Source organism: Rhinoderma darwinii, chromosome 1 (assembly GCF_050947455.1).
Source record: "Rhinoderma darwinii isolate aRhiDar2 chromosome 1, aRhiDar2.hap1, whole genome shotgun sequence".
In the NCBI taxonomy this organism is placed as follows: domain Eukaryota; kingdom Metazoa; phylum Chordata; class Amphibia; order Anura; family Rhinodermatidae; genus Rhinoderma; species Rhinoderma darwinii.
In genome coordinates this window covers 666,331,030-666,345,231 of record NC_134687.1, presented here as the reverse complement: position 1 = coordinate 666,345,231, position 14,202 = coordinate 666,331,030, and the positions used below count along the sequence as shown (strand labels likewise).

The window sequence follows — 14,202 nt, the reverse complement described above, 5'->3', positions numbered from 1 at the left end:
CAGAGCCCAATTTTTTTTATAAAAGTTAATCAATAAATTCTATGTACCCCAAAATGGTGCTGTCACAAAATACAACTTTTCCTGCAAAAAAACAAGACCTTATACAGCTATGTCGACAAAAATAAAAAACTTATAGCTCTTTGAATGAGACAATAGAAAAATTTAATAGCTTGTTCATTAAGCCCTAAAATAGGCTGGTCACTAAGGTGTTAAAGTCTGTGAATAATCGGATGTTTAAAATATTTTATTTTTTTTTGCTTATAGCATTTCCCACATTCTAAACAAGATTATGGTTTCTACTCCATGTGAATTCTTTGCGGAGATCCAAAATGTAAATTTCTTTGTAAAACATCTTTCACATATAGAACATCAAAATGGTTTCTCCCGTGTGTGACTTCTCTGATGAGCCCTAAGCTTGCCTTTAGTAGTAAAACATTTACCACATTCTAAACACGAATATAATTTCTCTCCGGTGTGACTTCTCTCATGTTTAACAAGACTTGATTTATCTGTAAAACATTTCCCACATTCTGAACATCAATACGGCTTCTCTCCTGTGTGAATTCTCTCATGTTTAACAAGACTTGATTTAACTGTAAAACATTTCCCACATTCTGAACATGAATATGGCTTCTCTCCTGTGTGAATTCTCTTATGTGTAACAAGATTTGATTTATGTGTAAAACATTTCCCACATTCTGAACATGAATACGGCTTCTCTCCTGTGTGACTTCTCTCATGTAAAAGAAGATTTGATTTTTTTGTAAACCATTTCCGACATTCTGAACATGAATACGGCTTCTCCCCGGTGTGATTTCTCTTATGTGTAGCAAGACGTGATTTGTGTGTAAAACATTTCCCACATCCTGAACATGAATATGGCTTTTCTCCTGTGTGACTTCTCTCATGTTTAACAAGACTTGATTTAACTGTAAAACATTTCCCACATTCTGAACATGAATATGGCTTCTCTCCTGTGTGAATTCTCACATGTATAACAAGACTTGATTTATCTGTAAACCATTTCCCACATTGTGAACATGAATACGGCTTCTCTCCCGTGTGACTTCTCCCATGTGTAACAAGATGTGATTTATCTGTAAAACATTTCCCACATTCTGGACATGAATACGGCTTCTCACCTCTGTGAATTCTCTCATGTTTAACAAGACTTGATTTAACGGTAAAACATTTCCCACATTCTGAACATGAATATGGCTTCTCTCCTGTGTGAGTTCTCTTATGTATAAGAAGACTTGATTTATCTGTAAAATATTTTCCACATTCTGAACATGAATATGGCTTCTCTCCTGTGTGACTTCTCTCATGTGTAACAAGATGTGATTTATCTGTAAAACATTTCCCACATTTTGGACATGAATACGGCTTCTCACCTCTGTGAATTCTCTCATGTTTAACAAGAATTGATTTAACTGTAAAACATTTCCCACATTCTGAACATGAATATGGCTTCTCTCCTCTGTGACTTCTCTCATGTTTAACAAGACTTGATTTAACTGTAAAACATTTCCCACATTCTGAACATGAATACGGCTTCTCTCCTGTGTGACTTCTCCCATGTGTAACAAGATGTGATTTATCTGTAAAACATTTCCCACATTCTGGACATGAATACGGCTTTTCACCTCTGTGAATTCTCTCATGTTTAACAAGACTTGATTTAACTGTAAAACATTTCCCACATTCTGAACATGAATATGGCTTCTCTCCTGTGTGAATTCTCACATGTATAACAAGACTTGATTTATCTATAAAATATTTCCCACATTCTGAACATGAATACGGCTTCTCTCCTATGTGAGTTCTCTCATGTTTAACAAGACTTGATTTATCTGTAAAATATTTCCCACATTCTGAACATGAATATGGCTTTTCTCCTGTGTGAATTCTCTCATGTTTAACAAGACTTGATTTAACTGTAAAACATTTACCACATTCTGAACATGAATATGGCTTCTCTCCTGTGTGACATCTGTCATGTATAACAAGACTTGATTTATCTGTAAAACATTTCCCACATTCTGAACATGAATATGGCTTCTCTCCTGTGTGAGTTCTCTCATGTTTAACAAGACTTGATTTATCTGTAAAATATTTCCCACATTCTGAACATGAATACGGCTTCTCTCCGGTGTGACTTCTCTCATGTGTAACAAGATGTGATTTACCTGTAAAACATTTCCCACATTCTGGACATGAATACGGCTTCTCACCTCTGTGAATTCTCTCATGTTTAACAAGACTTGATTTAACTGTAAAACATTTCCCACATTCTGAACATGAATACGGCTTCTCTCCTGTGTGACTTCTCTCATGTGTAATAAGATGTGATTTATCTGTAAAACATTTCCCACATTCTGAACATGAATACGGCTTCTCTCCTGTGTGACTTCTCTCATGTGTAATAAGATGTGATTTATCTGTAAAACATTTCCCACATTCTGAACATGAATATGGCTTCTCTCCTGTGTGAATTCTTCTGTTTGTTAAAAGACCTGAGATTTTTGTGAACTGTTTACCACATAGAAACATTTTACCCCCTTTCTGCGCTGTACTTGTAGTAACAATCTGTGATTGGCTAGTAGAAGGTTCCTCATGATTAGTGAAATTATATGATAGATCTGTACTGTGAAGTCCTGGATGTAGATTAAGGGTAATGGGGTTTTCTCCTGAAGACTGCTGCATCATATCTTCTTCTACGTTATAATTTAGCAATAACGTGAAGTTTCCCTCAGAGATTTTACTGGGATTTTCTGTTAGGATTAAAAAAAAAATGTGATCTTGTTTCACAATAGAAAAGTTGACAAATTTATAACATTCGTATTAGGCTGGAAACACACATGCAGTGTTTTGAGCCAAAATCAGAAATGGATCAAGCAGGAAGAAGTTTAAGCCATGACTTTTGACTCCATTCCAGCCTTATAACGCTTTGTATAACACTTTTAAATAAATCCATGACAGTCCAGGATTCTGGTCTTCACTCAATCCTCCACTATTAATTTATTACATAAAGCTTGACTTAATAAACTAATTTTTTTTGAAAGCAGAACCTTGTCTGGCAATGAAGGCTGTTCTTTGCCAACACATTTGGCTGTTTAAATACTAATGAGGCATACACAATCTTAACTTAATATTGTTACAGTCTAATCTTGGCCGCATTCTACATTTAACAAGATAATGTGTCATGAGACAAATCACAGGATGAATTAATGTACATGATAATGAGGTCTGCATATCCAAATGGCTCAACAGTCGCCGGATCCCAATTTTATAGAACATCTGTGGGATGTAGTGGAATAGGCAGAGTGAAGTTAATAATCAGAATCTGGAATAAAGGTTTCAAGTACATAGTAATATCATTCCACTAAGAATTCAGGCTGTTCTAAGGGGAAAGAGTGTTCTGTCAAGTACTGATAATGTGAACCTAATGAAATGAAGTGGCCTCATTAAAGTTTTAGTCATGTGACAATTTAATAGCAAATTATTGTTCTATTTCTCTGCCAACCTATATGTATTTGGTCTTGTTTTTCTCAGAACATATGAGATAGGGGAACATAAGAGACCTGACACATCCACACTAAATGAATTGTTCTAATTTTGAGAAGATTTGCACAAAGGAGGCTGGTCCAGAGAGTAGCCGTGCGCCATGGGTCCTGCTGCTGAAAGATCCAACAATCAGCTCATATCACCGGACAAAACTGCGGGCGGTCACATAATTAATATGTATGTAATATTACACAACTCCCAATTACATGAACCCCAACAATATAATATAATAGAAGTCACTCTTTAACCCTCTCACTGCTTGTCCAGAGCTGTGCTCATGCAGGATGAAAAGTACTGAGCGCAGCTCGGACAGTAGTGTTACTGCAGGGAGAACGGCGTGTAATGAGCAGCAGCTTCTCCCTGCACAGTAACCGTAAAGTTTAACGGTCCATGACCACCCTGACCAGGTCTTCTACATTTCTAGCGTCCTGCTGCTGGATTACGCTTGTTCTTGAGTTCAATCCCCCTGAAACTCCATTCCAATAAAACGTTTAAAATAAAATGTAACGGAGAGTAAAATAAATAAAGCATTATATCTCCACACACACATTGTTCAACCTGTTTTACTTACAATCGAACAGATCCCTGGATCCACATTCCTCATTACTACCAGTGACCCTGTGTATTGTGTCTTACAAGGAAGATCTTTAACCCTTTCTTATCTCTCTCCACACTTTACCATTACCAAATCCTGTGGGAGCAGGTTCCATGGCTTTACGGTTCGGACAGTGATGAAATTGCATTCAACTCATCTGAATGTGGTTACTACAAATACATGCACCTACTGAAGAAATAACCACATTCAGATATATGGAAACTTCTGTGTGTGAACATAACCTAGTGCAGCACTGCAGCAAAGCAAGGAACGTGTGATCAGAGATCAGGAATCACCTGTCTGTATATAGTGCACGTGACGAAATTAACACTTCAACAAATAAACAAACAAAATATAATATCTATATCTACTCACCTTGTGATGTGCGGGGCAGATAGTCCTCCATCATGACCTCCTCGTACAGATCCTTGTGTCCTTCTAGATACTCCCACTCCTCCATGGAGAAATAGACAGCGACATCCTGACACCTTATAGGAACCTGACACACACAATGATACAGTCATCACCCAGACACTACCAGTGCTGTTACTGTAGAATTTCCCAGCAGTGTCACCTCTCCAGTCAGCAGCTCCGTCATCTTGTAGATCAGTTCTAAGATCTTCTTCTCATGTATCCGGGAGTGAGGGGGAGGATCTGTGATGGGGCTCTGACTACTGCTCCATCTTCCTGCATCATGGATGATGGGAGTAGTACAGTCACCGGATGTCTTCTTCACTATTGTGTACTCCTGTGTATGGAGAGAGACACTTAGAGAACTGAACACAGTATTCCCCCCTCAGTAGAGGGAGATTGTGACCCCTCTGTATAGAGCTCTAGTGACCCCACATCTATAATACTGGAGACCTCACCTACAAAAAGACATTGAGAAAATAGAATGAGGCCAAAACTAAAAAGGAAATAATATTGGGGGGACTAGATGGACCATGTGCTCTCCTCCTGTCATCATCTTCTATGTTTCTATATAGAGGTCATCTTGATCCTCCTGGTTCCTTGTCATTCTCATTGCTCTACAACATTACTATTGCTGCATTGGTGACATGACACTTAACTGACCATATTGGTGGCTGATCTTCAGCTTTTTTGCTGGTGGCTTCTTGACGTCACTTTGAAGGTCTGGACGCTGTTATACAGGACACTGGATTCTTCCTATTACTTCCTATTATGTATTGTCCCTTCCCTATGTGGGACTTGTTCTATAATGTAGAAAAGTTTACCTCTCCGCTCAGCAGGTAGATCATCTCCAAGGTGAAGTCTAATATTCTTCTGCTCATCTCATTCCTGTCCTTGTCCATCCTTGGTGGGTCACTCAGGAGAAGGAGCGTTGTTGAGGAGAAGATGAGAAAACTGGAGGAACTGGAGGATCTAGTACTGCAGACGTCTTTATGGAGAAAGGAGAAGATGGAAATCATACAGGGGACAACATCATGTGTGACATACAGAACCTCACTTATTCATCATTGAGAGAAACATCTTCTCAGAGCCGTCACCACATGGAATAAAGGGGTATTCCCAACACGGACATTTCTCCCCAGGACAGGCCAGAAATGTCTGGTAGATGCGGCTCCACCTCTGGGTGTCCTTGTTAGGTGGTTTCTGTAACTCCTATACAAGTAAATGGAGAGACAGAACCTGCTCAGGTCCTCCTGCTATGTCATTTGCTGCCAACGGAACAGACTGGTGGTCAATGTGACTTAATACCCCCCTAATATAAGTCTTTACAGATATTAGACGTTACCTCAGAGATCCTGGAACTTCAGAGACATCTAAATTTTGTATTTATTACAGTATTGACCTATTCCTTCTAGATTGTTTTACCACGGTTCATGGAAATCGGCCGCCCAGTGTGCCCGCGAGGGAGGCCACATCTTACACAGACTTCTGTCAAGTGTGACTTGTCCTCCACCTTCTACATTACTCTGTGCTCCTCATTCTAGACATGTCCTCTGCTTCTACATTACTCTGTGCTTCTCCTTCTAGACCCGTCCTCTGCTTCTACATTACTCTGTGATCCTCCTTCTAGACCTGTCCGCTGCTTCTACATTACTCTGTGCTCCTCCTTCTAGACATGTCCTCTGCTTCAACATTACTCTGTGCTCCTCCTTCTAGACCTGTCCGCTACCTTCTACATTACTCTGTGCTCCTCCTTCTAGACCTGTCCTCTGCTTCTACATTACTCTGTGCTCCTCCTTCTAGACCTGTCCACCACCTTCTACATTACTCTGAGCTCCTTCTAGACCTGTCCTCTGCTTCTACATTACTCTGTGCTCCTCCTTCTAGACCTGTCCACCACCTTCTACATTACTCTGTGCTCCTCCTTCTAGACCTGTCCTCCGCTTGTACATTACTGTGCTCCTCCTTCTAGACCTGTCCTCTGCTTCTACATTACTCTGTGCTCCTCCTTCTAGACCTGTCCTTTGCTTCTACATTACTCTGTGCTCCTTCTAGACCTGTCCTCTGCTTCTACATTACTCTGTGCTCCTCCTTCTAGACATGTTCTCTGCTTCAACATTACTCTGTGCTCCTCCTTCTAGACCTGTCCGCTACCTTCTACATTACTCTGTGCTCCTCCTTCTAGACCTGTCCTCTGCTTCTACATTACTCTGTGCTCCTCCTTCTAGACCAGTCCACCACCTTCTACATTACTCTGTGCTCCTCCTTCTAGACCTGTCCTCCGCTTGTACATTACTCTGTGCTCCTCCTTCTAGACCTGTCCTCAGCTTCTACATTACCCTGTTCTCCTTCTAGACATGTCCTCTGCTTCTAACTTACTCTGTGCTCCTCCTTCTAGACCTGTCCTCTGCTATAATATCTGTCTCTTCTTACCTTGTGATGTGCACGGCAGGTAGACCTCCATCATTACCTCCTCGTACAGATCCTTGTGTCCTTCTAGATGCTCCCACTCCTCCATGGAGAAATAGAGAGCGACATCCTGACATCTTATAGGAACCTGACACACACAATGATACAGTCATCACCCAGACACCTCCAGTGCTGTTACTGTAGAATTTCCCAGCATTCCCAGCAGTGTCACCTCTCCAGTCAGCAGCTCAGTCATCTTGTAGATCAGTTCTAAAATCTTCTTCTCATGTATCTGGGAGTGAGGGGGAGGCTCTGTGATGGGGCTCTGACTACTGCTCCATCCTCCTGACTCATGGATGATGGGAGTCGTACAGTCACCCGATGTCTTCTTCACTATTGTGTACTCCTGTGTATGGAGAGAGACACTTAGAGAACTGAACACAGTATTCCCCACTCAGTAGAGAGAGGGAGATTGTGACCCCGCTGTATAGACCTCTAGTGACCCCGCATCTGTAATACTGGAGACCTCACCTACAAAAAGACAATGAGGAAATAGAACGAGGCCAAAGACGACTACAAGAACGGTGGAAGATCTGAAGAATAATATTTCTTCTATAATAAAAAGAGCAGAGAAATGTAGAAAAGTTTACCTCTCCGCTCAACAGGTAGATGATCTCCAAGGTGAAGTCTAATATTCTTCTGCTCATCTCATTCCTGTCCTTGTCCATCCTTGGTGGGTCACTCAGGAGAAGGAACGTTGTGGAGGAGAAGATGAGAAAACTGGAGGAACTGGAGGATCTAGTACTGCAGACGTCTTTATGAAGAAAGGAGAAGATGGAAATCATACAGGGGACATCATCATGTGTGACATACAGAACCTCACTTATTCATCATTTGAGAGAAACATCTTCTCAGCCGTCACCACATGGAATAAAGGGGTATTCTCAACACGGACATTTCTCCCCAGGAGATGCCAGAAATGTCTGGTAGATGCGGCTCCACCTCTGGCCGTGCTCGGTTGTTTCTGGAACTCCTATACAAGTGAATGGAGAGAGTCGTGCACATGTGTGGTCACCTCTCCATTCATTCTCCACCTGGATGTAGTCATCACCTCACCAGGCGGGTCGGGGGACCGTCGTTCTGCACATAGAGGTGGGACCCCCACATATCAGACATTTATGGCATATCTCTCAGGTGAGAAGAGTAAAATGAAGACATCCCCCCGAGACAATGAAGACCTGACTCCTGACAACCTGACACATGGCGGATACTGGGGAGACATTGCTGACATCTCACAAGACGTGGTGCACACTATGCAGTCAGTGTTTGATATGAACTGTGAGGTTCTGCAGCAGCTGAAGTGTATTTATATATAGGGAACATGCAGTGTGATCTCTTATCATCATGTTATAGCGCAGGTGGAGCGGAGCAGAGTGATACATTGTTTTGTGGGATAAGATTCTGTATAAACTTTTATTTTACTCATTTAACCCCTTCCTGCACAGGACATTTACCGCTCAGGAGTTGTTCACATGACATAGGGAAGACCAGACACCTGCTGCAAAGGCCGGAGAGGACTACGATTATAACCGTTTCACCCCTTCGATGCTGCGGTCAATAGCGACTGAGGCATCTAAGTGTTTGGGAGGGGGCTCCTCTGTGAGATCATCCTGACCTCGAGATTGTGGAGTAATGATGAGATGTCAATTTCAATTGTGTAGAGAAAAAAAAACTAAAATATCATCATTTATAAGTCCGGTCATTATTTTTGAAGTGATAAAAACTTCACCTTACAAAGCGTTTTATTCTGTATGTTTTTGAACTATAAACTATTAACTATTTCACTTATAAATGATGATATTTTACGACTTCTTTCAGCGTGACGAATAAGGAGCTCAGAAACATTATTGTAAAGTGTCTTCCCATTTGCGGTCAGGACTGGATGACATTATTCGGGATGGTGTACGAGTTATTCCAGAGAGACCCCAACACGAGGACAACGTCTCCCCCGAGTTTATGTGAGAGTGAAATACGGAGTCAGACTTGTCTCACCACTGAAGGTTATTTCCACCGTGGTCATAAAAAGCCGATCCTGGAATTATAACAGTGCTACAAATAGTTATTCGTCTTGTACAGATAACGGGGTGTCACTAGTAAGACAGATATAGATTATACACATCACGTCATTTATCTCATCCGCTCTCTACAATGTCAGGGTCAATATGTCAGTTCTACAACATAAGGCCGGATTCACACGAGCGTTGCGTTTTTGCGCGCGCAAACAACGCAGCGTTTTGCGCGCGCAAACACTATTTGACAGCTGCGTGTGTCATCCGTGTCTGATGCGCGGCTGCGTGATTTTCGCGCAGCCGGCATCATAGAGATGAGGCTTGTCGAGGCCCGTCACTGTCCAAGGTGCTGAAAGAGCTAAATCTTTCAGCACCCTCGACAGTGAATGCCGAACACAACAGCGAAAAACCTGTTAAAAAAAAGATAAAGTTCCTACTTACCGAGAACTTCCCGGCCGTTGCCTTGGTGCCGCGTCCTTGGTGACGCGCCTCTCTTGACATCGAGCCCCACCTCCCTGGATGACGCGGCAGTCCAAGTGACCGCTGCAGCCTGTGATTGGCTGCAGCCTGTGATTGGCTGGAGCTGTCACTTGAACTGAAGTGTCATCCCGGGAGGTCGGACTGCAGGAAGGAGACAGGAGTAATCGATAAGTTAGAACTTCGGTTTTTTTTACAGGTTCATGTATTTTGGGATCGCAAGTCACTGTCCATGGTGCTGAAACAGTTTAACTCTTTCAGCACCATGCACAGTGAATGTCTCCCGACGTCGCGGACCGGAATTTTTATTGCCGAGTTCGGCCAAAACGAGTTTGGCCGAACCCGGTGAAGTTAGCTTCGGTTGTCGGGTTTCGCTAATCGCAAAGACACTCCGTTTGGATGTTCGGAAACAGAAAAGCACGTGATGCTTTTCTGTTTACATTCATCCTTTTGACAGCTGTTGCGCAAACACGCAGTTCGCACGGAAGTGCTTCCGTGCGACATGCGTGGTTTTCACGCACCCATTGACTTCAATGGGTGCGTGATGCGTTGAAAACGCTGAATCAACGGACATGTCGTGAGTTTTTTGCAACGGAGCAACGCTGCGCAAAAAACGCTGCCATGTCTGCACGGCCCCATTGTCTAATATAGCTACGGGCAACGCACGTGAAAATCACGCGCGTTGCACGCGCGTATTTTACGTTCGTCTGAATAAGCGAATACATAAACCTCTTCTAGATACTAACAAGAAAGACGCCAGTAATTCATCAGTCATGTCCAAAGGTGGCCATCCCCATGACAACACTGAACGTCATGGTGCGGGGGGAGAAGTATGGAGCGGTTTACAGGCAGCGGACACCTCGCACTAACAGCCAGGATCAGAGAGAGCGCCGATCCCGGACATTTAACTACTTAGATGCTGTGGTCAATAGCAACTGCAGAATCTAAGCTTTTAGAAGAGGGGGTGGTCCTCTCTGACAACTCATCGGCCCCTCGCCATGCAAACACGGGGTATGAATGGTTGTCATGGCAGCATGTGGGGGGGGGGGGGTAATGGAGGTCCGCCATTTTTCTGTTCCTATTAACCCCTTAATCTTAATCACGACATACTGCGATACATTTGTATTATAGTGTATTGTACCAGCGATCTAATCAGCACTAGTTCACGTCCCCCAGGGGAGTAATAAATATTTTATATTTAAAAAAAAAATTTTTTCCTCTAAATTAATGTAAAAAACAAAAATGATAATCATAAGTGGGATCACCGCATCCGTAAAAGTCAAAACCATTACAATATAACATTATTTACCCCGCACGGTGGACGCCGCAACAAACAAAACATGAATTGCTACAACCCGCCCCGTAAAAAATAATCCCCAACACCGCTCTATCAACGAAAAAATTTAAAAAGTTAAGAAAGGAGGGAAAAACTAAATCTAAACTGGCCTGGTCATTAAGGGGTTAACCTCCGGTGCGGATTATAAATACGCAGGATATCGGATTTATACCGGGGATATGCGGCGGATTTGTTGCAGAATTTCCCCATTAAGTTCATTGGGAATGTCAAGATCCGCAACAAACGCCATTGTTCCCAGAATCCTCTGCGGCTCCACCGCGTGTTCACAGCAACGCTGCAGGTTACACATATATAAAGAAGGTGTCATGTGATCCCTGCAGCCAATCACAGGCTGGAGAGGTCACATGTCATTATAGGGGTCATCTGGACACAGCCGGAAGAGCAGGGGCGTGTTCTGGGTCGTATTCGCTACGTGTGAAAATTCCCTTAAACCGCACGGTGAACGACATTAACAAGAAATGTACAAAAGTCAGTGAATAAGTTGTATGTACCTGTACCTCCCAACCGTCCCAGATACAGCAGGACAGTCACGGATTTCGGGTGGTGTCCCGCTGTCCTGGGAGGCCGGTGGTATGCCCCGGATCTCGTGTGTCAACTGTATCTGCATCCTCAGGACGCAGATACAGTTGAAGCCAATGCTAAAGCAGGGAACTGTCAGCTCCCTGCCTCAGCATTAGCACAGAAGACTCTCCGGGCACAGCGCCATATATGGACAGGGTCGTCAATGGCTCCTCCGATGCTCTGGCCGGGGATTCTACTCCTTGGGGGAGTCCCAATGGCTACAGGGGGGGGTAGCGCTATATGCAGGAAGTGTGGCACTATCTACATGGGCACTGGCACTAGGGGCAGCTAAGGGGGCATTATACTGTATGGGGGAAGCTATGGGGGGATTATACTGTATGGGGCAGCTATGGGGCATTATAATGTATTGCACAGCCATGGGGGTATTATACTGTATAGGGGCATTATACTGTATGGGGGCAGTGTACAGTACGGGGGCATTACACTGTATGGGGGCAGTAATGGGGCCGTTATACTGTATGGTAGAATTATACTGTATGGGGCATTATACAGTATAATGCCCCCATACTGTAAGGGGGCATTACACTGTATGGGGGCCATTACACTGTATGGGGACATGATACTGTATGGGGGCGACATGATACTGCATGGGGGGCGACATGATACTGCATGGGGGGCGACATGATACTGCATGGGGGGGCGACATGATACTGCATGGGGGGGCGACATGATACTGCATGGGGGGCGACATGATACAGCATGGGGGGCGACATGATACAGCATGGGGGGCGACATGATACCGCATGGGGGGCGACATGATACCGCATGGGGGGCGACATGATACCGCATTGGGGGCGCATGATACCGCATGGGGGGGGCATGATACCGAATGGGGGGGGCATGATACCGAATGGGGGGGGGCATGATACGGCATGGGGGGGCCATTATACGGCATGGGGGGGGGCCATTATACGGCATGGGAGGGCCATTATACGGCATGGGGGCCATTATACGGCATGGGGGCCATTATACGGCATGGGGGCCATTATACGGCATGGGGGCCATTATACGGCATGGTGGCCATTATACGGCATGGGGGCCATTATACGGCATGGGGGCCATTATACGGCATGGGGGCCATTATACGGCATGGGGGCCATTATACGGCATGGGGGCCTTATACGGCATGGGGGCCTTATACGGCATGGGGGCCTTATACGGCATGGGGGCCTTATACTGCATGGGGGCATTATACTGCATGGGGGCATTATACTGTATGGGGGCATTATACTGTATGGGGACATTACACTGTATGGGGGCAGCTATGGGGCCATTATACTGTATGGGGGCCATTATACGGCATGGGGGCCATTATACGGCATGGGGGCCATTATACGGCATGGGGGCCATTATACGGCATGGGGGCCATTATATGGCATGGGGGCCTTATACTGCATGGGGGCCTTATACTGCATGGGGGCCTTATACTGTATGGGGGCAGCTATGGGGCCATTATACTGTATGGTGGCATTATACTGTATGGTGGCATTATACTGTATGGGGGCATTATACTGTATGGGGGCATTATACTGTATGGGGGCATTATACTTTATGAGGGCATTATACTGTGAGGGGGCATTATACTGTGAGGGGGCATTATACTGTGAGGGGGCATTATACTGTGAGGGGGCATTATACCGTATGGGGGCATTATACCGTATGGGGGCATTATACCGTATGAGGGCATTATACCGTACGGGGGCATTATACCGTACGGGGGCATTATACTGTACGGGGGCAGCTATGGGGACATTATACTGTAGGGGCATTATACTGTATGGGGCATTATACTGTATGGGGGCATTACACTGTATGGGGGCCATTACACTGTATGGGGACATGATACTGCATGGGGGGCGACATGATACTGCATGGGGGGCGACATGATACTGCATGGGGGGCGACATGATACTGCATGGGGGGCGACATGATACTGCATGGGGGGCGACATGATACTGCATGGGGGGCGACATGATACTGCATGGGGGGCGACATGATACTGCATGGGGGGCGACATGATACAGCATGGGGGGCGACATGATACAGCATGGGGGCGACATGATACAGCATGGGGGGCGACATGATACAGCATGGGGGGCGACATGATACCGCATGGGGGGCGACATGATACCGCATGGGGGGCGACATGATACCGCATTGGGGGCGCATGAGACCGCATGGGGGGGCATGATACCGAATGGGGGGGGCATGATACCGAATGGGGGGGCATGATACGGCATGGGGGGGCCATTATACGGCATGGGGGGGCCATTATACGGCATGGGGGGGCCATTATACGGCATGGGGGGGCCATTATACGGCATGGGGGGCCATTATACGGCATGGGGGCCATTATACGGCATGGGGGCCTTATACGGCATGGGGGCCATTATACGGCATGGGGGCCTTATACGGCATGGGGGCCTTATACGGCATGGGGGCCTTATACGGCATGGGGGCCTTATACGGCATGGGGGCCTTATACGGCATGGGGGCCTTATACGGCATGGGGGCCTTATACGGCATGGGGGCATTATACTGTATGGGGGCATTATACTGTATGGGGACATTACACTGAATGGGGGCAGCTATGGGGCCATTATACTGTATGGGGGCCATTATACGGCATGGGGGCCATTATACGGCATGGGGGCCATTATACGGCATGGGGGCCATTATACGGCATGGGGGCCTTATACTGCATGGGGGCCTTATACTGCATGGGGACATTATAC

At 45.0% G+C, this 14,202-nt stretch overlaps 1 protein-coding gene across 1 annotated transcript in view; it reads right to left on the bottom strand.

Moving 5' to 3' along the window:
• Positions 1–354: 354 nt before the first annotated feature.
• The window catches only part of LOC142664645 (uncharacterized), a 38,494-nt gene continuing 24,646 nt past the window's right edge, over positions 355–14,202 (bottom strand). The window contains exons 2-8 of the mRNA XM_075843836.1: positions 7,633–7,796; positions 7,215–7,388; positions 7,007–7,130; positions 5,398–5,561; positions 4,737–4,910; positions 4,538–4,661; positions 355–2,774 (exon numbers count right to left, since the gene is read on the bottom strand). Coding sequence (XP_075699951.1) covers positions 538–2,774; positions 4,538–4,661; positions 4,737–4,910; positions 5,398–5,561; positions 7,007–7,130; positions 7,215–7,388; positions 7,633–7,710 — 3,075 coding nt within the window. The 5' untranslated portion in view covers positions 7,711–7,796 and the 3' untranslated portion in view covers positions 355–537. The remainder of the gene's footprint in view (positions 2,775–4,537; positions 4,662–4,736; positions 4,911–5,397; positions 5,562–7,006; positions 7,131–7,214; positions 7,389–7,632; positions 7,797–14,202) is intronic.